This window comes from Hippocampus comes, unplaced genomic scaffold (assembly GCF_001891065.2).
Source record: "Hippocampus comes isolate QL1 unplaced genomic scaffold, H_comes_QL1_v1.1 scaffold470, whole genome shotgun sequence".
Taxonomy (NCBI): domain Eukaryota; kingdom Metazoa; phylum Chordata; class Actinopteri; order Syngnathiformes; family Syngnathidae; genus Hippocampus; species Hippocampus comes.
This window is the reverse complement of record NW_017805536.1, coordinates 399,631-423,165: the sequence shown is the minus strand read 5'-3', so window position 1 is coordinate 423,165 and position 23,535 is coordinate 399,631. Positions and strand designations below refer to the sequence as shown.

The window sequence follows — 23,535 nt, the reverse complement described above, 5'->3', positions numbered from 1 at the left end:
TGAGACATTACATGACTGGCAGTGGCAGCAAGGCTCTCAATCATTTTGAGAAAAGCACCTGTGATACTTAGTTCTTCAAGTACCACTATCATGACCAACAGGAGCTGGTTTGCCACTGGGTCATGAAACCTTTTAGCCAATGTGGCTAAGCAGCGACTACATTTACATGCAGTCAATATTCAGGTTAAAGTCAAAATTCCAATTGCTGAAACATTCTGAAAAACCCGTTTACATGTGTGTTCGTGGACTTAGTTACTCCCGCATTTGAAAATCTTGATTTCAACAGCGACCCACGGACATCGTGACGCAACCTCATTTCCGCTTGTTACTTTCTACTGTTAATAAAAGACATTATATTCATCTCACTCGCTAAAGGAATAAAGCAGCCGGTTTCCTCCTCGCTCCAAATGTGCGTTGCTGTCTCTGAGCTTTGCTATGATTGTTTACCTCTGCTTGTGTATTTCTAGTGTGTTGTGCGCATCGACATACAGACTTAACCACACATATACTGAATGTGTTTCTTTGCATTTTCGCCACGGAGACAGAGAAAACAACGTGAAAACGAAGCATAGAAATTAATGTCCCGTATTTTCACGACTATAGGGCGCACTTAAAAGTCTTATATTTTCTCAAAAATGGACAGGGCGCCTAAAAATGCTAACTAATCTATACAGCGAGTTCCAAAATCTGTGAATGTTGCTGTGCAACTTCGATCTGATCTTAGGCAGACACGCTGTTTATATAGAGCAAAGGCGGACGTAACTGAGGACGGCATGCGAACATTAAAGTGAAGGTGGGGGTGAAGGAGGACTCTAAAGGCACATCCACTAGTAGGTGGAAATAATGCCTGTACGGTGATTGTAACTCCATTTCAGTGTGGTTAGCCACAATATCACGTGCCGCCAATTCCGCCGCTATCTTATTATGTGCGCCTCTCATGCATGCACATGGCAGAGACATCGTAGCCCAAATAACACAAAACATAACTGTTTGGGTCAATCACACTTCCACAAAGATGTTTGGGATTTTTTTTCGGGTTGTAGAAAGTAGCTTGATGGCAAACTGCATGTTATAGCGGTAGAAATGGGCCATCTTACTATTAGTAAGGAAGTGACAATTGCGCCGGATCGCCACAGATGAAATCAGAGCATTTCTATTACACGGAGGGGCAAGTCATGCTATTCCTTCATTGCATCAGCTCGTCTCTTTTTTAGCCCCTCCCAAAAATCGGGACAACTGAGATCATAAAAAGTTGTCTGCTATATCTGGCCAATTAAGTACCAAATTGATATCAGTTTGCACGTTTTCAACACTTATCTTCCAACATACTGTATTTAATGTATTCCCCCCCCACTCCAAAAAAATCACAGACTTTATAGATTCTTTCATGTTTCGGAAATGTTTTTGAAACATTGATTGGCGAATGATTTTCATTCATCATTTTAAATACATTTAAATGTAATCATTGCTTTAGTTCAGTTTTATTCACCTACATTCAAGCACAGTCGTAATGTTTGAACTGTGCATAATGTTGCAGTGGCTTACAATAATAAATGCAAGTGTATTTTAGGAATAAAACAACTATCTGAATTTTTAAAATAATTAGGCGCACTATGGTATTTTATTTTGGTGTTATATATTAATAGCAAAATATTTTCAGGGGGTAGTATTGTAAAAAGTTAGAGAACCGCTGCCTAAATAGAATGACTGATATTTATTTATATTTATATTAGGAAGCGTGCGGTCCTATGCGAACCCCCAGTAGCGCTGATGAAAAATTGTGGCCCGCTCCAGCATTTCAGGAGGAGCGAAGGTTTGCGAATGTTGGCGAGGATGAGAATGTAACATTCGCTACCTTCGCCATAATCGCAAACATTCGCCCCTCATTGGGATACGGGCTTTAAGTTTCCCATCCCTGCTCGAGAGGGAGCCCGCATACTACAGGTGCCACACTTTGAGTCACTTATAGAGAGTAGCCAAATATCTCCTCAGATATACCATCATTTGGATTCATTTCCAAATAATACATTGAAAAAACCTTTCGTTGGCCTTTTCACTTTCTGAACTAGCACAGAGATAAATTGAGTGGAAAACTTTCCATCTTTCCAGCACACTCGAATGTTGGAGGAAAGAGCAGGGGAAAGTAATCAGGAACATTTCAAGTCAAGGTCAAGGACCAGCTTGCTCTCCACTGTTTGGTCTTTGGCATTTTATTAAAAGTTCAAATTGAGATCAGAGAGATGCTGTGGCACACTGTACCGATTCAAAAGAAAATGTTGTATTTTCACCTCTGATAGCTTCGATGGCAATCTTTGTTCTGGCCTAATAATGTATCCCTCTGGTCATCATCATCACTAACAAAGGACACCTTCAGAGAGAACTCTCACCCAGCCACTCACAGAACTGTATCTGTTCATCTTCATCCCTGTCTTTTGTAGCTCGTCTTATTATGACTTTCGGTTCAAACACGGAGGCCTGGGTGGCTGTTGGACTATAATAGGTCTGTGTTTGATTAATCATGTTCATCCATTGTATTGCACATCTAAGGCTATTGTGTTAATACTCATCAATGGAGACAGGCTCCTTTGAAAAGGAGCTGCATTCACAGATGCACTTCATGTGAAATACACAACACGCTCAGTAGGCTTTGATGGCTGTCATGATGTGCTCAATCAAATTGTGTTGAACAAATATTGATGCCCCCGGTGATGCTTGTCCTTACGCTTTTTTTTTTTTTTTAATCAGAGGTGTAATTCTTTTTGTCAACTTGGGTCTGCGGCAATCAGCCATCAAGGGTCAACACATAACTTGGCTGTCAGTCTTATGATTTGTTGTGAAGCAGGAATCGATTTTTAGTGCTCCCCAGTGGAATGGTGGATTGTCAGAGACTTGGTGTGTTTGGAAAAAAGCGGCGACCGCTTCCTCCAGCCAGCTCATAAATAACCTGTCCATGCCAGCTCGCAGACATCCGTGTTTGTCTGCTTCTGTGGCGAGGCTTTGTGAAATAACTGATAGGCAGTGATGATGTCACAGGTTAGGAGTGATGTCACAGTCATAATTCCCCATCTCGCTGTCTGAATGCCAGATGGACGGTACAGAGGTGTGGAGGTTGGAGCTTAGAAGCTCTTGCTGGGTGAAGCTCACCCCTCAAGAGGTGTAATTAACCCAGGCTCACAATTTGACCCGACTCCTTTGGGGCCCCTTCTCTCCAGTTTCCTGGACTTGCTCCTAATTAAGCAACTTGCTTAAAACTCCCAGAAAGCAGATTATTCGCTAAAGCCTGTCTTAAGATGTCTATGTACATCCATAAAATGGGCATAAACACCTTTACTAATCATATTGCTTTCTGTAACACAGAAGGACATTTTCTGTCCTGGAGATGCAGCTGCAGAAGCTGTTTAATGAGACACCCAAGTTTGAGTGGCTGCTTTTATATAAAGGGAAGTGGAGTACACACAAGCCCTTTTTCTACCCTCCCATCGGCCGTTTCAGTCATCCAGGCTCTCACGTGCTACATCTCAATCTGTTGGTCCTTCCAACGTCGCCATTATTGTATCCGCATCCCTTTTTTTCACTCTCGACCATTGTTTTCCCCTGTCCAAATGTCTCTGTGTTCCGCCCCGTTTTCCCTGTAATCACCTCACACCTCTGAGGGCCTTCGCTGAGACGAGCTTCACACCTTCAGTCCTTGCTGTGACAACAGGTACTGCCAGGACTCAGCACCTGGCCTCCCTCCAATCAACACTTGCTCTGCCTTGCCCCTTTTCTTGCCTGTTCATCCATATTTTCTCTTCCTCCATATCATTTTCACTCATTGTGCTCCACCAAACCCTTTCACGGTACATCTTTTTTAATTTTTCTGCCCTTTATGCCCTCACAGAGGTGGTGTACCCACTTGATTTTCATTTGTTTTCATACCTTCTTGAGTACTCATTTAATTGATGTGAAGTCATTCATTTGGCAACACCAAATAGTTTTGTACCTGGCTTGTTTGCTGACTACAAAGGAGACCTTATTTGTTTACCGCATGGAGTTTATCCAGAAGGATCGGCAGGATTTGTATCATTGAGTCATAAAGACACATGAGCGCTAAAATGAGGTGGGACGCATCATACTTTTCAACAACGAAATAAAGGCCATGTTTGCGCTTGCTTTTCACCTGGCAGCCCATCACTCCTGAGCACCACAACCACTTTCTCTTTGGAGGCCAATTATTTGACTGCTGAAGTCAATGGTACTGCGAGCTACTCATGAGTTCCTCTTCTCTCCAAGGTCAAGCTGATTGGCCCAGGTTAATGGGCAGATGTGGGGCTGAGAGAAGAGGGGGCGGGGTCAAGGACCGAGAGGCACACTCCACCTTGTTTCTAAACTGTGTCTTTTCACCACAAGAGCTCCTTTTACTGCAAGCGCTTTGACAAACAGGATTAACCTTCGTTGTGCCGTGCGGAACCGAGCAGTGTAGGAGTGGTTTGCCGTCATTTATGGTTGACAGTCTTTTCGGGATTCAATGTGTGTTATCACGATAATCATATCCCAAAACATCATGTCTGTCCGTCTAAACTATCTAAACATGACATTTTTTTTCAACAGAATGTCAACCAGAGAGACAGTAAAATAACAAACAGACACATGGCTTATACACGTTTGGAAAGCATTGCAGCATGTTTGAATTTGAATGCAACATTTTCAAATTGGACCAGATAGGTTTGGATTTTTATTATTTATTTTTTTTTAACGCTTTGTAAATAAAATAATAATTTTTAAACTATTTATTTTATTAGTATGATTAACTTGGGTGAGATACTTGTGAGACAGTAAAATTGTGTGGATGCTCTGACGTGTGATAAATGTGGGGAAAAAAATCAGGAAGGGGACAAATACTTGTTCTCATCAGTGGCTACTCAAGCTTTTTTCGATGACTTTGTCAATTCAAGTACTTTTTCCAGATTCCAGTCGTGCTTTTAGTAAGCTTCAGGCTGAGCTCTATAGGCTACAAAGCTCAGATTGTGATCTCTTGTCTCTGATTTGTCTTTTGATCTTTGCAGCAAAAACAAAGTTGGATCCACTGTTCCAATACGTTTTTCGAACAGGAGTGAATATGAACCATCTATGTATGTTTAAAGGCTGTTTGTGTCATCGTCCAGTGGTGGCGAGAAGAAGCCTTCTGCCGGCAGGGTGACTTAAGTGTACAAAGACTGAGGGTTGATGGTCAAGATACTCTCCTGAGAGTCACCAGATCAGAGGTCAGCATTGGCTTTTGGGGAGAATCGTGTGTGGCTACTTATGCGCAAATGGCTGTGTGTGAGCTTGTGCAGAGAGGGCCGCCGCAATGGGTGGGTTTGGACTAGGCCCAAAATGGATCCGAGTGGACAGTTGTTTTCAGGACCGGTCCCTATGGACAGGAAGGCGGGGAAAAGATGGAGCGAGTGATGAAGCTTGGTGCCGTTTGGCTGATGGGGTCCAGTCGAGAAAGAGCAGCCTGCTAATGAAGAGCCATCTGAGGCCTTCATTCACCTTGAACCTGGGCCTCTGCAGTTGCCCTGACCTTGGCTTTGATCCACAAAATGCTTGACCCTTGCTTCCCCCAAGAGCTGCCTGCCCTCCTGCCATCTGGGCAGCACGCATGCACATCCTAAAATGCATATGTATGTCAACGCATGTTGACCCATATGCCTTTGTGGTCCGGCCGGTCTCTCTATCTCTCAATTACCAGCACATTTTAGCTTCATAATGTGCGTCAGTGCCTCAGCATGTTTAGAATTACTCGAAACCCCATTCCGGCCAAAAATTCCTCCCTTCATCCTCTTCAGTCTTACGACAGAGGTAGGAAGGTTAAAACCCATTACCCCAAGTGCCAGAATGTTAAAGCAATGATATTTAGATATTCAATGTTACGTGAAATTTTAGGAGAGCAGCACGTAGTGACCCTGGATCATACGCTGCAGTCGTTTTTTTGTGTTTGCATTTACTTATCTTGGCCTTGTCGATGTCTTGCTTTCACTTGTATTCACCGCAGTGCTTTCACATCACAGTTCACAGAACCTAGCATAGATAGGAGTGAAGTAGGGTTCCTCTGCCTATCTTTGCAATTTGTGACTCCAGGGATCACTCCTGCTACGTTGCTGGCTGTGACGGCCTTATTTTGCTGAATTGGGGCTGATTCCCGGAATTTGTTCATACCTTTAGGCAAGTTGCAGCACTATGCTGGCTGCTGAAGACATTCTGAGTCGTTGAAAGTTACTCTGGCTCTTTTGTCATCAACTGATATGCTAATAGGCCGACTCAGGCAGATTGGCATTTTGCCGACATTATGTTGTCATCACTCACAACTGATTTTGATTGATTTGTTTTTATGTATTCCTATTACTCTTTAATCAGTATTCATCCAAATGAGCAGATATCTGCGTTAAATGTACTCAAATCTGTGAACATTACAAACAAAGCCTTCACGTTAATATTTTTGTTGCTTGCTTAATAGTCCTTAGAAAATTCCAGATTAACCTTTTTTTCACAATGGTGTATTATTTTTATTCTACAGCAGTTGTAGGGCTTGATGTTTTCCTTGAAAGGTGACTAACTATGGACTGTGTGCCCCTGACATGCATATAATCTTTAGATTGCTGTTCTGGATATGTCCTGGGATTGATTGCCCCTAGTTGCAGCATGGAGGTAGCAGCGGGTGTGCATATGCAGGGGAACAAGCTGTACCCCTGGCTTAGTAATTAGAGATAAACAGAAAGAGGCGGCAGCATGCGAGAGAATGTGTGTGTGTGCGTGTGTGTGTGAGAGAGAGTGAGAGAGAGAGAGAGAGAGAGAGAGAGAGAGAGTGAGTGAGTGATCGAGTGAGAGCGTGCGCAAAAGAAGGTAAGATTACCTCTCACAATGCATCAAGCCTGATTTCTGTGCCGCAATTTTTTACCCACAGATAGCATTGTGCATTTACTTAAGTGAACCGATGACGACTCGTGTGTTCACTCTTCTGGAAAACACCTTTTTATTAGTCATCCCCTCGCCACATTTCTCTCCCGTGTCATGTACTGCTGTCTTTTGAACATTCTCATTTTATTCATCAAATGTCTTCACCCACACGAATCCATTTGTCTAACTAAGATTGAGGGCCGCTGAACTAAGTAGTGGAAAAGAGGCATGTGTCAGAGTCAGAAGAGCGCCTGCTCCAGCTGGAGTCAATATTTGCTTTAGGAATCTCAATAACAGGCCTCCAGTCATCTGCATCTCTGATAATGGACGGCCATATGGCTCTGTTGACCCACTATGTGCTGAGGTTCTTCGTCTTTCTCCTCATCTTTCTTCCCCGTCATTTGTCGGCTTCACTCTCAACTTCTCTCATTTCTTTTCATTTACTCCTTCCGTCACGCGTGTTTGTCTTCCACTTATCGCTGAAATGGACACAATTGTGCACTCTTTTACAAACATAATTTCTCTCCTTTTGTCATCTGTAAAACCCTCCAAATGACCCACCATGCAGAGCTGTGACCCAGGTTACCATGGCAGCAATGCCTGGGATGCCCCACTCTTTGTCCAACGTTGTTTCCAGGCTGTGACAGAAAGCAGTGCATCAGGTTATGCCTGCAAGACCAATATATATAATGCACAGGAGGGAAAGAGCGCTTTTACATGCTTACTCATTGTGTTGTTCGGAGTTGTAATGCAGACACCTGTTTGGTCTTCAGCCCATAACTCTTAAAACATAGCAATTTTCTTTTGAGCTTATCCTCCATTTGGGTCGTGCGTTATTTGGAGTCTGTCCCAGCTCACTTTGGGGAAGAGGCATGGTCCACCTTGGACTGGTTGCCAGTCAATCAAGGACACAAACAAACAGCCATCCTCGTTCACATTGACACCTCTGGACAATTTAGACTCTTCAGTTAGTGTAACGTGCATGTTTTGGGAATGTAGGTGGAAGCCAAATAGTACCTGCATGTGAGTCCAAAACCCAAAACCTGAGAACTGTTCGCCCGATGTGCTAACCACGAGATCACCGTGCTGCCTCGTGAAAATACATGTGCCATAAAAATTGCACAAATAAGTCCTGCTCAACCATTTCGGACATCAGTATACTTCTTGAATTATAACTATTTTCATCATCACCATTTTCATTTGAATGTAAATGGGATATGCCACCATACTTGATCTCACTTTCCTCTTTCACACTAGCTTTTGTCTTTCTGTACCCCCTGTCCATCCCTCTGAGCAGCTTGGCCATCTTAGCCGTTGGAGTGTCCCGGCTCAGCTGTCCGTCAACCCCACTTTGCCATGGTTTCCTCAAAGCCATTGGTCATGGCTGCCTTGGCCCTCGCTGTGGCGGCATGTGCCCACAGCAGGCCTCCTGCCCAGTCACTGTCGCGTCCTATCTAACCAACCCAGACTGGAGCTCCTCGGCCCTGTCCAACCTATCTCAGCTCAACCTGGTTCATCCTTGGCTTTAGCTGCAGCCCAGCACCACCCCACGCTGGGCTCTCCTAGTGGGATGGGTAGGGGAGGGGCTGTTGAACTCTTTCCCTGTTTGATACTGAAAGTGTGATTGTTAACATAGTCAGTGGAGGATACATAGTGGTAAACAGACTCTGGTGACAATAATCAGTCATTGTTGAATACCATCAGAAAGACATTTTTACTTCAGTGGTTTCCTTTAGCATATTTTACGCAGGCCCACCCAGCCTCCATTCCACAACAGATTTGGCACACTTCATCTTCAATAATGACATGATAATGGCTGTCGGACTGTTTTCCACCCTCACCCGCAGCCATTTCACAGCCCCATTTATTTATTTGGACTGTTCCCGTCATTTTAAATCCAGCCATCCGTCTTGCTAACTCCCTGCCCAGGCTCCAGTCGTTGCTTGTCACTCTGAATTTCAAATGGCTTCAATTTTCCCCCTGATGACACAGAAGTAGCAAGCAGCGTGTCAGAGAGGGTAGTAGTAGGCATGCTGCCTGCTGCTGGAGTTCTATTTGGGCGAGTGGGGAGTGGGGGGGGGGGGTAATTGCTTAGAGCTGTAGTTCTCATCTGTTGTCACACTGGGACCTGCATTTTCCTATTGTCACCGAGTTGTGACCCACTTGGCACTTCTGTAGAAGTTAAAAAGAATAAATAAAATGCATTGTTCAAAAGATAACATTAAACATACTTTGTATGTTATTGTTTTGAACACCATTGCACATGCTTCTACGTGCCGTGTAGAGCATCTGATTAAGAAACTGAGGATGAATAGGACAACTGCCTGTACAAAAATTAATGTGCAGTATTCCCGCTTACTTGCCATTTGCAGATTGACCCATTTACTGTTTTTTTTAATTATTATTATTATTATTGTTTATTTGTTTGTTTTTTTTAAATCTGTCCTCTGTTATTCACTGGAAAAATCACATATTCACTGTTTTTGTCCTCAGGCCAAAGCTTTGTCTGGTCTATTAGTTTTTGTTTGTTTGTTTGTTTGTTTATTGTTCATTGAACATATGTAAAACACACAATAACAGATTGTCAAAATCCAAACTAAAATTATAAAAGGAAAAATAAAAGTAAGTAATACAAACATCATCACTGTTATATGTTCAAAGGAGTAGGGTGAAGTATACAACTTATCTAGCCCTAACCCTTGTTGTGCAATAATGTGTATTGATCATTTTCCAATACCGAAAAAAAAGGAAGAAATCTACATATCATCAAATACTTTTACCCTTATGTGTACTGTAATTATCTATTTATACACCTTTCGGTTTGTATATATATAAATTTGTTGTCAGTTTTGCTGTGGTGGGGCCAAAGAAGTATGTTGAAGTGAGTTGAGGAGCTTCATGTAGGGCTTTGCCGCCATCTTGATGCATCCATCCATCCATCCCTCAATTTCCTAATCACAAGGGTCGCGGGCATGCTGGAGCCTATCCCGGCTGTCTTAGGGCAGTAACCGGGGTACACCCTGAAATGGTTGCCAGCCAATTGCAGGACACACATAGACGAACAACCATTCGTGCTCACAATCACACCTAGGGACAATTTAGAGTGTTCAATCAGCCTGCCATGCATGTTTTTGGAAGGGTAGAACATGCAAACTCGGGTAGAACATGCAAACTCCACACAGGAAGGCCAGCGCCGGAATCGAACCCAACGGCTGTGATAGGCTCCAGCACCCTTGTAACCCTTGTGAGGATAGCCGGATCGGAAAAAGGATGGATGGATGGGTTATATTGGTGGGAGTGGGGGTGGGGGGGGGGGGGGTTCCATTGCTACTATATATTCCTTAATGATTGTTACCCAGCTATGAAGAGAGGGCGCTCTACCTGGAAGCGATTGTCCAGAATCACAGAGAGGTCATGACATTTGAAGACTTTGCCTCGCAGGTGTTCTCTCCCTCCCCTGGCTATCCAACGAGTGGGACAGGTGAGAAATCACCCATAATGCACTTCCTCCATTTCAGTCTCCTCGTTTTGTGCTCTTGTTTTCCCATCCATGCAATTCCTGTTTCTTCCTTATCATCATTATTATTTTTATTTATTTATTTATTTTTTTGCCTCTTGTCCAAATTGATCACAGCAGGAGAAACGCACCTGCCTGTACTCATCATCTCCACCTTTCCTATTCCTCCACCTTTGCTCTTAAATATCAAACAACAGGCCTGGCTCTCCACTGACTTCAAAGACACGCTCCTCAAGCCACTTGCTGCAATGTCTTTCCCATGAATATAAGCAGCCATGTTAAACGGCTCTCAGAGTGTGTGTGTGTGTGTGTGTGTGTGTGTGTGTGTGTGTGTGTGTGTGTGTGTGTCACCATGAGATCATTCACCAACACTTAAGGGATCCATCCGGCAAACAGCAGCTCGCGGATGTCAGCACAGGACTCTTATCACTTCATGATGAATAGAATCAAAAGCATGCCTTATCTTGTTCTTCCTATTTGTACCAGCACTGATCGATCCACAGCTGCACAGAAATCAATACAGGATTGCACTTTTCTCCTCCACTGGGTCTTGACGCGCATTCTGAAGGGAGCGTAGTATACAATAGCACGGCATAGACCTTTTTTTTTTTTTTTTTACATTTGACATTTTTTTAAACTCTATGAATCACCTTTATAAACGGTGACAATTCAAACCGGGAGACAGCAGCCATGGCTTTCAATAGCTGGTGGAAAATATGAAGTGATATGCGCTTGTGCTTTTTATATTTTCATGAGTAAATTGGCGACAGGCTGTCCTGCGAAACACTATTTTGCCACCCCAAGATTCACTTTTCTGTCACCACATTGATTCAAGTTGATTGCTTTTTTTTTTCGTGAAGTCCCAAATTTTATACTGGTTTTAATATCACAAGGCTATTCAATCTCCGCGCAACACTTGATGTTTTTTTTTTTTTTTTTTTTTACAAATCCCAATGAAATGGCTAAAAGTAGTGTGTGTGTGTGTGTGTGTGTGTCTGTCTGTCTGTCTGTCTGTGCACTACAGTATTTACCAACAACAACTTTGTCACTAAAAACAAAATTTTACAGGCCTGTCAAACATTTTTGTCTTCTGTTGTCCTGTTGTGCGCGTGGACCTGCGTTTCTCTCTGTCTGTGTGTCTCCCCGTTAGTGTGCGTGCGTGCATGCATGCGTGTCTGTCTGTGCGTCTGTCCCTCCCTCCGTGCTGGTCTGCTTCCCATTGCTGCCACTAACATGTCATCCATGCCTCGTGACAGCGTGCAGGCGTTGGCCGGGAATGGTTTGGGACATGGAATACCCTTGGGCCAAACTGGACTGTAAGACTCTTGCTTTGCCTCCTCCACACTCGGCATGATGCCACAGCCACAGCCCACTAACATCTGTATGTTTGTTTAGGTCACCCTGGGAGTGCAGCATGATTTAGCCATAGCCCTTAGCAGGGGTCCACTGAAAGTGCATATGCCGCATGCTATGTGCCAAGTGCCCCTGCAGTGATTCGCCGTTGCACTGTGGAGGTTTTAACGTTGCCTTACATAGCCCCGCCTCCTTCTTGGCTTTTGTGCCATCCTGATGGGTCAGCAACCTCCACAGTTCTTCTAGTCCCCAACCTGAAACTTGAAAATAGCATTACGGCCTCTTGCATGAGTTAGTCCATCCACATTCCATCCATTGTGCACTTTTTAATTGTCTTATTTTTTATCATTCACCAGCGATTTTCAATAATCTCAGCAGTGAGTAAAGTGAATGCAAAGCCCCGGCCTGAGATGCCTTCACACGCCTGGAGACATTGTTTTGTATTGAGGAGCGTTGCTCCTAATTGCGTTGCGACCCTGTGAACTGGCCACTGTTCATACTTTGGACATGCCTCACGGTTCAGCTTGAGCTGAAAATGGCACTGATTTTATCCTGTGGACAGCAGACCTAATGGTCTTTAAAATCTCACCGGAGGAAAAAAAAAAAGCTACTCAGTTAACCCTGAGTGATTGATGCTCAGACCTTCCAATGACAACTAACCTGGATGCCAAACATGCTGTCCAACCATCTTTTCAGCAGTGTTGTGTTCACTGTGCCGTGGTGTTTGTGTGTCTGTCCACTGCTGTCTCACGTGACGCTGTACTCTCTTTCCCTTTTTAGATTAAATTTATCTTAAAGGTCCAAATACTGTAAGTGACGAAGGTAAGCACCCAGGTTAGAGCAACATCTCCCTTCGCTCATTCATGCATCCTGGCTGTTGTAACTCAACCCCACCATGCCCCCTTTCTTTTTTTCCCCATCCACCACTAACCAATCTTTATTTACTGATCACACTGACAAAGGAAAGGGGACAGACAACAAAAACCAGGCTGTTTGTTCGCTGGGTGTCCTCCTGTCGAGGCCAGCCTGGTAATTGAGCGCGGTGGCGACAATTAGTACCTGACTAAGTAGCAGCATGAACAATACGGCTCCACTACTGGCCCTTGCTTCTGCATGCCGAGCGCCTTTTATCTCTTTTCTCTGCAAACGCTTTTCTCTTTTCTTTTAAACCCGCCTCCCCTCCCCCTGAATTTCCTCCTGTTGGAGTGTGCCTGTTTGCCTGAGGCAGACTCTGAGACCAACACCTGCCACACTGGAAGACGTCTTTGTCATAGGGAGCCTTGTTTGAACTGCCATCGAGGGCACCGGTGGGACACCAAGCGACCCCCTTTTCTTTTTTTTTTGGGGCGTCCCCTCTGTGACATCCCGCCGCTGTTTCCACCTGAAGCAGTCAGCAATCGCCTGCTCTAAATGACAACAACACTGACTCACTGGAACTTTTTTGACATGAAAATTCATTCTTATTTAATAAGGCCACACAAGCCACCGCAGTAAATAAGCAGCACATTGTGAGATATACTGCTGGTTGGAGCGGTATGTTTTAATGGGCCACTTAATGGATAGGGAAGGCTAAGTGGGTGAACTGCACCGCAATCACAAACTAATGAAACTTCTTCCTGTCTGTCATTTGCCTTTGTGCTCGATTCAATTTTAGCATGTAATGAGTGTTTACTGTAGGAATTAGCGTCGAATAATACAGGAATGCAGGATATGAACTGCCCATAAGGCCGGCCCCCATGTTTAGCTGAACCCATCCCCTTTTTTTTCCCTCCATATTCATATGCAGATTGGAGAATGTTTGGACACCCCCGACCCTCCACACACACACCTCCCCTCACACACCCACTGTTTTATCCAAAGCACTGGCCTCTGGATGCTGCTGGTGTCCACTGTGCTGCTGAGTGTCTGTTACTCCAGCCATCTGCCATTCCTTTTAGCCGCTGCAACTCGAGATACTCTGCAAAAAAAAAAAAAAACGGCAGCAAATAAAAGAATGGGGAAAGAAAATAGGCAACCAGATGCTTTCCCAACAAAGCCGAGGAGTTGTTTAAACTTGCGTCATGGGGTAAAAGGCGGGCTGGGGGCTCCAGGTTGACTGAGGAAGTCAGGCCGTCGCTCACAATTTTTGATTGTCCTCGCCAACATGTCATGACCACCTCCCTGCCGGTTCCATAATTCTTGATGTGCGGCTTTTGGGGGCAAACCACAACAAGACCTTGATGTCTTTTTTATTTTCTCCCTTAGCTGTCGCAACAATGGTTTCTTCCTTTTCTTATCATTTCAGCATCTTGACAATCTCGAAGCCAGTTTCTTTTTTCCTGACCTGTACTGTCCTGAGCATGTGAAATAGAATGAACATTCAAAAATTGTTTACAGTGGAACCTCCAAAGCCCCTCAAAGTTGTACAACGTGAAAGCTGTTCATCCAAAGTCACCTTGACATGATGTCACGTATGAACATGTTATACCCAGTGCTGTGCGTGCAAAAACAGTGTAATAAGAAAAACGTTTTCATTTCACAACCAAGGTTATTATAGCTCAAGAAAACTAGCAAGATAGGTAAAACTAAAATGAAACGTTCATGAAATCAAAATGAGACTGCTTTGAAAATAACCAGAACTGAAACTATATTTTGTGTTGATAAAGCAGCCTCAAAATAACTGTCATTATCGTTTTCATCCTTGTCAATTAATTTCAGACATGAGCTTTTGAGGTTTATTTTTAATGCATTTGTTTCGGTAATAATTTCTGAAGAAAACAAGTGAAATAGTCATTTAGGAATTCTAGTTTACTTTGTTGTAACAATACGGACGTTTTTTTTTTGTTTTTTTTGTGCTCCACAAATACGCCATATATAAAAAAAACTAAAACTAAAATTCAAACAAATCAAACCAAAAAAAAAACTCGCTCGAAAGACTGATTGAAACTCACTGAATTCGAAAAACAAACGTCACAATGAAATAAAAATGAACGATAATGAAAAGTCGTAACACTTGTTATGGGACATCACGTGGCCGTACCATCCCCCAAGCGTGTGGAAATATTTTACCAAAAATGAGATCGCTGTCACCGTCCCTTGCAAAATATGCAAATCTATCCACAAGCACAAAAAGATCGGAACGGCTGTACTGCGCTGCAAAAATATTACGATCGATTAATCGACTTCGGTTTAGCTTTCATCACATTATATTCGACTACAAAAAAATTTGCTTCGTTCAACCCCCGGCAGCAACACATCCGATTGGATGGACAACACTCGGGGGCAAATATTCTTTTTTTTTTTTTGCGCCGGAGGAACGATGACTACTGCTGGACATTATTTTAGGGCCTCTTCCTGTTGCTCTTAATTCCGCTGTAACTTCACAGTTGACGTCGGTACGTAATTCGGTAATTTGGAATTGCAGAGTAATTACGGTACAAAAAAATTAACATGGAAGCATTCGTTTGTCCAAAATGTTCTTTACTCGTATTAAAATTCCGCTATCTAGTGGGGGCGCCGAGTACTTGAAGTACGACCTCTCAAGTGAATAAATGTATTATGATAGCAATTCTGGAAAGGATTTTTTTTTCTATTTCCGTAAAATTTCAAACAAAATGGATGTCCACCAGCCTCCCCAAACAGATTGCTTTCGACTTTGGAGGCTCCACCGTGTTTACTTCCTAATGTCTTCATGTTATCGACTGAAACCGGGGAACCAATGTTTTAGCTGCAAACGGTGGTTCAAGTGGGGCATTTTGGTTTGAGGGTGCGGCCGCATGCATGAAAAAGCCCTCCGAGATAAGAATCACACCGCCAGCACCATGTTTGTGTCGCTTTGTCAGCTTTTTTAAAAAAAAAATTAACGCTCTCTGCCTTCCAAACATGTCACTTGCAGGTTCCTTCTCCGGCAGCACAAACACTGAAGCCTCCGCCTACTCCTCATCCGCCTCCGCCGCCGCTACATCGGCAAACCCTGTTGACCAGGTTTCCCCCAACATGCCCCGGGCCGCCAGGAACCGAGTCTCAGGAAGACTCCGCCGATCGGCTAGCGCAATAAGCAAATCGTCCAATTGAGCTGAAAAGCAGCCTGGAAGCTCTGCCTGCAAGAAACCGTGTCATGTTTTTGTTGTTGTTGTTTTGTTGGCTCGTGGCACATGAATCTGTAACTGGGCAATGCAATTTTGAATTTAAGTGGCAATCACTCACTTTGTTGTGATGTTTCCTCTTTAAGCAGAACATTAGCCCGAAGCTGTTTCAGCCACTTTGACAGCGAGCAGTGTCATTTATTTTTTTTTCCTCTTGTGTCCTCTAATGCATTTGAGGAAACCAATCTTTCTAGGAAACGGGAGACTTAATTTACCTTTCGCTCCCTTATGTTGACTATTAGTTACCAAATACTGACTTCCCTTTGAAAACCTTTATCTGCCTTTCGTCCACCTTCTTTTTGTATTTGTGTTAAAGGGTGCTACTTGATTGTAGGGAGCCCCTAACACAAGTTTTGAATCATCTGTTTGGTAGCCGCCCTTTGCTGCAGCACAAGTCGCAGCTGCACTTGCTGTTTTTGAAGCCAGAGTGGACAATCGGTGACATCTTTCTAACTTGAGTGGAACTGAAAGTTGTTGGATTCTTCTTCTTTTTTTTTTAATCACTCTAAGGTTCCTTTTTTTAAACAGATTCAAATGGATTGTGCCATGATTTGATTTATGCAGCTCTGCTGGAATGAGAAAAGACTGCGTTTGTAATTGCATTGTGATGTTGTTAACATGGGCTCGTGTCCGGTAATTGAATAAGTTCCTGCTGTCTCTTTCCTCCTCCATTTGTTTCCCTGTCCTGTGGCATCGACATTCCAACATTCAAGCCATTGATTTTTTGTTTTGTTTTTTTTTCTGTCTCTTGGATCAACTAGCATTGAATGCTCTGGGGCGTATATTGCTTTAAATGTTATTTTCTCTTGTATGTTTCTTAGATGTAAATAGAGAGTCCTATTTGATTAATTATTTCTACTGTTGTGTCGGCGATAGCTCTATAGTTGATACACTGATGAGTGTGTGTATGGATGAGACAGTTCCTCACACTGCCTGTGGAGTGTCTGTCTGCTCTGATGTTGTCCCATGGCCGTTTGAGACAAAACATGGAACGCCCTTCGACTTGTCTTCTTTAGCCGCGCGTGTTTTTCCCCTCTCCCCCGCGACCCGCAACAAAAACAACAGCAGATGGATTTGGAATGGCTGCTCCTCTTAATTATACGTGCGGCGCTTCTCCCTCTTGTCTTTGCCTGCAAATGGAATCAAGTGGCTCCTCCTTGTTCCCATGATCCACAAGCTTGAGTTTGGCGTGGCATGCCTGAGGTGAACTCTCAGAGGCCTCCAAGCAACAGCCTGGCTGGCGCTCTCACCTCTCCGGTTGCCATGGCAGCCAGGTGTTGCCCACACACACACACACACACACACACACACATACACACACGTAGGTACCCTCTGAGGACTCCACCCAGGCTGCAAAGCTTATCCCCATCTGGTGCGTTCGGATGCCTTACTTTTCCACTCCTCCTCTCACATCGCCAGCTATGTTTGTTTGCTTGCTGGTGGATGCAAACATGCACCTACTTGAAGCTGGCCAGGTGTTTCTGCTTTTTGTCTATTTGGAAGAGGAAGAATGTATAAATCCCGACACCGTCAAGGGTTTTTACTTCCCCTATAAAGTCACTGAAAATAAACATCTAACGATTGTAGCAATAGTGATTTTTTTGTGTGTGTGAGTGTGTGTGTGTCATTGCGGGTGTTTGAGCGTTTCTTGTATGTACACGGTGTCAAATCTGAGGGCTTGATCACCTTCTTAATATAAATAGATAAATGCCAGTAATATATTCTTTGTATAAGAGCAAGAGGGGGATTTAAAGGCAAAAAAAAGCTTGAAGATTTCGTCTTTTGTCAACATATCACATGTTTTTAATGATCCGCAATCTTTTATTAGAGATGTGAAAATTGAAACATTTCATTAAATGCAATTTGAAATTGTATGGCATGGCGTTTGTCCTTGATTTCTTCCTGATGGTAGGTAACCTCTGATTTGATCCGTCAGTGGTGTGTGTGTGTGTGTGTGTGTGTGTGTGTGTGTGTGTGTGTGTGTGTGTGTGTGTGTGTGTGTGTGTGTGTGTGTGTGTGTGTGTGTTGCAGTGCCGTTACTGTGGGCTTTGTGACCCGGGCCAGGCCTGGCTAGTGCTGGGGTAACCTGACCCTCCTCCCATCTGTCTCCCCTGCTGCTCAACCTCGTTTAGAGGAGGCCTGCATAATGGAGCCTCACTGGGAGGTGCAGGTGCAAAAGCGCCAAGCACCTTCGGGTGCCGTGCCTCGCCTTTTTCCACATAAAAACGCCAGAAAAGCACTTGACCGTAATTTGAGCCCTGAAACTTGTGTGAGAACGAAGCCTAATGTTACCTCATTTTCACTCCTTGATAGGAGATTTTTAGGGCTGTACGTCCTGGCTCCTCTGAGCCATTCTCTGTCATTATGATTTTATACATTACAACATCTGTGGATGTGGGGTGAGGTTCATAGCTGGTGAGACACTGACATTCACGTTAGACACTTTTGCAAATGTAAGCTCCCCAACATCCATTGCCATTCAGTTGGAAGCCTGATAATAAAAAAATTGTGTATGTGTGTGTGTTTTGTTTTGTTTTTTTTTTTACCTGATGTTTGACGCAGTTTAATCTTCAGCGTTATGTATCTGGGGTAACCTGACCCTCCTCCCATCTGTCTCCCCTGCTGCTCAACCTCGTTTAGAGGAGGCCTGCATAATGGAGCCTCACTGGGAGGTGCAGGTGCAAAAGCGCCAAGCACCTTCGGGTGCCGTGCCTCGCCTTTTTCCACATAAAAACGCCAGAAAAGCACTTGACCGTAATTTGAGCCCTGAAACTTGTGTGAGAACGAAGCCTAATGTTACCTCATTTTCACTCCTTGATAGGAGATTTTTAGGGCTGTACGTCCTGGCTCCTCTGAGCCATTCTCTGTCATTATGATTTTATACATTACAACATCTGTGGATGTGGGGTGAGGTTCATAGCTGGTGAGACACTGACATTCACGTTAGACACTTTTGCAAATGTAAGCTCCCCAACATCCATTGCCATTCAGTTGGAAGCCTGATAATAAAAAAATTGTGTATGTGTGTGTGTTTTGTTTTGTTTTTTTTTTTTACCTGATGTTTGACGCAGTTTAATCTTCAGCGTTATGTATTGGTAAGGTTATGTTTCAGTTGGAAGACGGGTTTTGAGAATGTCTTTATAGTTGGATGTGTCATCCAAGTTTGGCTTTCATTTGAAGCGATTTTTTTAAAAGCGCTGACCGTAGCTTCTGTGTCATTTTCCTCACCACGGTGCCAACAAAGTTTGTTTTTATGCGCAGTAAGAAGATGTTAATCTCCGATGCGTGCGGAAAAGGAGGGAGGAGCAGTCGAAACGCTCATGATAGATGAGGTATGTTTTTAAGCAGGTAAATTTGGACTGGAGCAAGAATTGTGGTTTCTTAAAAATTAAAAGTTTAATACGTTTGTTATTTTTTTAATATTTGGGGGGGCGGGCTTGGAAAACTTGAGATCCACCGTTCTAATGCATTTTCTTCGTCATCTCTCACTTGATCTGCCATTTATCGTCATAACTTGTAGAAACAGACACATGCTAAATTTATAAATCTGACGAAGAAAAATTGCACGCATAATTAAAAGTGTCTGAAAACACTAAATTAGTGAAGAAGTGACAGAAACAGACACTTCAAAATAGCTTCTCTGTTGTGTAACAATCTTTAGCAAGTGATGGCGATGTGTTACCTCTGCTTTGAGTGACAGATTTCAAAATCTGAGGGGCGCTTGGCTGCTGTTCGAACAGAAAGTCATTATTGGATCAAAACGAAAAACAATATAAAACACAGACCAGAGAACTACATTTTAAACAAACTGTCCTTAATCATTATTTGCTTATTTTTACTCTTGGTGATGCAGTGCGTGTGCCTGGCGTTATCCCACTCATAAGACCCAATTTTCACGCAAACTCTCTTGCTCGCTGCTTTGTTTTTACTTAAGAGAAGCTACCAGATCACTTCCAGAGCGCGGTATAAATCACAACCCGGAGCAAATGTCACGATCGCAATAATATCTGAAGTGTTGCCTGATTAAAGCTTCTGCGGGTCACTTGACCTGATAAATCTGGAGCAAAAATAATGTAAAAAGTGAACTGGCTTGACTTTACTGAAGCAGGGAGATGGTTTACTGCTTCAACGATGAGGAATGACTTTCAAAAAAGTGTCCTCTGTCAGTTATGTTGGGGGGAGAGGGGAAATTTCTGATCAGACACGAAGTGGGCCACGAGAACTATACAATTTACAACGCGGGGATCAAACTTTTTTTTTGTTTGCTTCGGCCCCCGAGTGTTCGTTGTCCTGGCCCATTACAACAAATACAGCACTACAGTATTTGTTTTGTGTGTTTTAAGTTTTCCAGTTGACTTTGGGAGCCAGATGTATGCTTAGAATTGTGTATATAGTGTCTTTAATTTATTTAAAATGTGAATTATAGGTTACCTGAGTGGATAACTTTTAAAATAATACCAGAAGTAGTTGTGACCTGCATGCGTAAATACTTTTCCTAACCATACACATTTTAAACACTAAATGGTAGTGCATTCATTTTACAAATGATTTCTTTTCGTTCAATGAATGTGTTCTAATGTTATTTCTGTGAAAGTGAAACCACCATGAGACAAAACTGTCATTTTGAAAATATTTTTTTATTATCATTTCGATAGACAACAACAATATGCACATACAATCAAAGCGCTATAAAAGCCAACATTTAGGAAAAATAACATCCTTAAAAAAGATTGCATCTAAGTTAAGAGCTTCGTGTTTTTTGTTTTCTTCTTTTCACAAGAGTTGTGGATCTCGATGATTAGAACCCGACCCACGACACTTGTCACAACTCATAAATTAGACAAGAAAAAAAAAACAGTCAATTTGGCTAAACGACATGTAAACTGCCAGAACGATTCACAAAGAGGGGGGCGGAAATCACAACAATCACATCAATAAGTTACATAAAATCATCAGAATAAATAAATAAATAAACAAACATATGATGACAACAAAAATATTGCAACAATCTTCAATTGTAATAATAATAATAATAATAATAATAGCATTAAAATATGTGCCAGCGTTCAAAATGAAAATAATCTATGTTGACTCTTTAAGGCAGTTGTACAGCGGGATTTGGATGAGATGGAGGCTATTTCGGACTATAGACTAAAGGCATTTGTGGCTCTACTCAACAGACAATCCTTCAGTCACACATTATTAAGACAAACGTGATCATTTTGTCTCTCATAAACAAAGCTACAGTGATCCATTTTTTTTTGTTTTTAGAAAAAGAAAGAAAGGCTTTGACGGATTTCTGAACAATTCTTAGGTCTAGAAGCTATCATTGAGTACATGTGCTGTCCTAGAAAAAATACCCTTTAACAGTCAAAACTAAACTTTTCCGTAAACTAATTTGAGAAAAGAACGTCTCAAAATAGGCCTATGTGTGTATATCGTTTAAATCGAAAGAGAAGCGCTCAACAATCACTGATTGGCATAAAGGGAGGAAAGACACCACTTGGAACTGACAAACTTATTTTGTTGTTTTCTTTTCTTTTCTTTTCTTTTCTTTTGAACCCCCTCAAACTTTCCTTGAGTTGTTGGTTCTCTTCTTCCTCCTTGTCCAAAGGCACAAATTCTGCGTTCAGCAGGCGGGCCGCACGGGCATTTGGAGCAGGATCACCTGGCGGTTCTCCGACGGGTGGCACTTGTTTATGTGCCTGGTCAGTCCCGGCGAGCTGTACAGGGTGGCGGGGCAGTACTTGCACGGGTACGTTTGGGACGAGTGCATGAGGCGCAGGTGTCGCTCCTGGCCCGCCCTGCTGGTGAAGCTCTCCCCGCACACGGGACACAGCAGGCGGTCTGCGGGGCTCAGATTGAGGGGACTTTGGTTCGAGGCGTCCTCTGGGGAGGAGGAGGAGGAGGAGGAGGCGGGCGAGGATGAAGGTGGCGGCACCTGCTCCAACGGGAATCCGTTGTCCTCCAGAACTTTCTTTTGCACGACCTGGTGTCCCATGATGTGTTTTCTTAGGTATGCTTGGCGCTTGAACCTCTTCCCGCAGAAGTGGCAGTCGTACGAACCGTCGTCGGAACCGGACTCGGACAGACTCGGACTCGGGGTGTCTCTGTCGCTGGCGTCTTTGGCTTCTTCGGAGGCTGATTTGAGACCCGCGGGTGCCATTTTGGCCATTTCGGGTTTGGTGCCCTGCGTCGACTGCGGCGGAATTGCTGGGGCGCCGCTGGTTCTCGGCTTGTGCCAGCGGCGATGCGAGGCGAGGTTAGCGGGGCAGCTGAACATCTTATCGCACTCTGGGCACCGATACTCGACCCGAACGATGCGGGAGCATTTGTGCTGGGCCAGGGAAAAGGGGTCCGCGTAGGCTTCCTTGCAGAGCTGACACACGAACTCCCCCAAAGGCTTGTTGGTTCCTGACGCGTGTGCCCTGGGCTTCACTTCCACAGGACCCTCTTTGATTTTGAGCCCCAGCACGGGCGAGGTGGTCATCTCGTCCTCGAAGTTGAGCTTGCGGATGGCTTTGGGTTTCTTGGGAGCGGCTTTGGATTTGCGCTCCGTGCCGTCGGCTGCCGGTCTCTTGGTGCCGGCGACGCGATTGCTCAGTGCGGGCAGCGCGCCGCCGCCGGTGCCGCTGCTGGTGCCGCTGCTGGTACTGATGCTGGTCGTACCGCTTCGGCTGCTGTTGCTCGTGCCGATCTTCAAGTCGACCGGGGCGTACAGGAGGTGATCCAGGCCGGAGAGTGAAGCAGGTGTCGGGAATGATTCAGCAGAAATGGGCGAGCCCAGATTGAAACTACGTTCAAAATACGCCCTGTCGTGCTCCTTGCTGATGGGCCGGGTCGGGCTGTACAGGGCTTGGCACACCGTTTCGGGGTTGCCGAACTGGGCCGGCTTCTCCGTTTTTGGCACCGGCGCGTCGGCTACCGCAAGATCCGGCGATACCGTGGGGCGATTCGGGCTGGACGCCCCACACATCGGCGGCAGGCATGGCTGGATCTGACTCGGGAAGGCAGCTCGGGTGAGGTGGGTACAGGGCTCCTGGAGGTCGTCCTCGTCTGACCGAGTCCTGTAGGAAACATGTGCACACTTCTTGTTTCTTTTTACCAGGAATCCTTTGGGCATGTTGGCTTCGGGGAGCGGCGAGAAGGCACTTGGAGGATGCGAATGCGGTGTCGAGTATCCAGGGTGCTTCGAAATATAGTAACACCTGACGACCGAGCAGGGACTTTATGTGCCCGTTGTATGGAGCCTTCTGTTGCTGAAATGTTTTCGTCTCGAAGGCATAGCTCCACTCTTTTTATGGCGGAATGATGCTATTGTTCTCGCCCCCCCTGGTTGCCGCATCCCCGTCCAATCAGACGTCTGTGTGATCCCAGTGGAGTGGCGTGTGGGAGGGCCCCGAGCCCCGAGCCCTGCTTTTGGTGGATTTCGTTGGAGGGTGTGCAGATAGCTTAGCAGATGCACTGGCGGTTTATTGCATTAATGTGCGCGCCCAGCCCCTCCCAGACGGAGGCACACGCCGGCGCCCTCCTCTTTTTACGCTCTGATGGCTCTCCATACATGCACACGCGCCGTGGCTTTTGTGACTCTCTTTTGGGGAGGGCTGGGGGGGGGGGCGGGGG

General features: G+C 44.4%; 2 protein-coding genes across 6 annotated transcripts in view; one reads left to right on the top strand and one right to left on the bottom strand.

Annotated features, from left to right (window-relative positions):
• Positions 1 to 17,786, top strand: part of ralgapa2 (Ral GTPase activating protein catalytic subunit alpha 2) — an 89,486-nt gene extending 71,700 nt beyond the window's left edge. For 3 of the 5 annotated variants that reach the window (XM_019878277.1, XM_019878279.1, XM_019878275.1), the window contains 2 exons: positions 10,278 to 10,399; positions 15,663 to 17,786. In XM_019878277.1, the coding sequence (XP_019733836.1) occupies positions 10,278 to 10,399; positions 15,663 to 15,841 (301 nt within the window). In that variant the 3' untranslated portion in view covers positions 15,842 to 17,786. Of the gene's footprint in view, positions 1 to 10,277; positions 10,400 to 11,691; positions 11,752 to 12,568; positions 12,611 to 15,662 lie in introns of all 5 variants that reach the window. The other 2 variants (XM_019878276.1, XM_019878278.1) reach the window with 2 other exon arrangements.
• Positions 17,787 to 20,530: 2,744 nt separating this feature from the next.
• insm1b (insulinoma-associated 1b) lies at positions 20,531 to 23,454 on the bottom strand. Its single transcript, XM_019878273.1, has one exon. The coding sequence runs from the start codon at positions 23,033 to 23,035 to the stop codon at positions 21,542 to 21,544; it is 1,494 nt and encodes a 497-aa protein (XP_019733832.1). The 5' UTR covers positions 23,036 to 23,454; the 3' UTR covers positions 20,531 to 21,541.
• Positions 23,455 to 23,535: the final 81 nt, after the last annotated feature.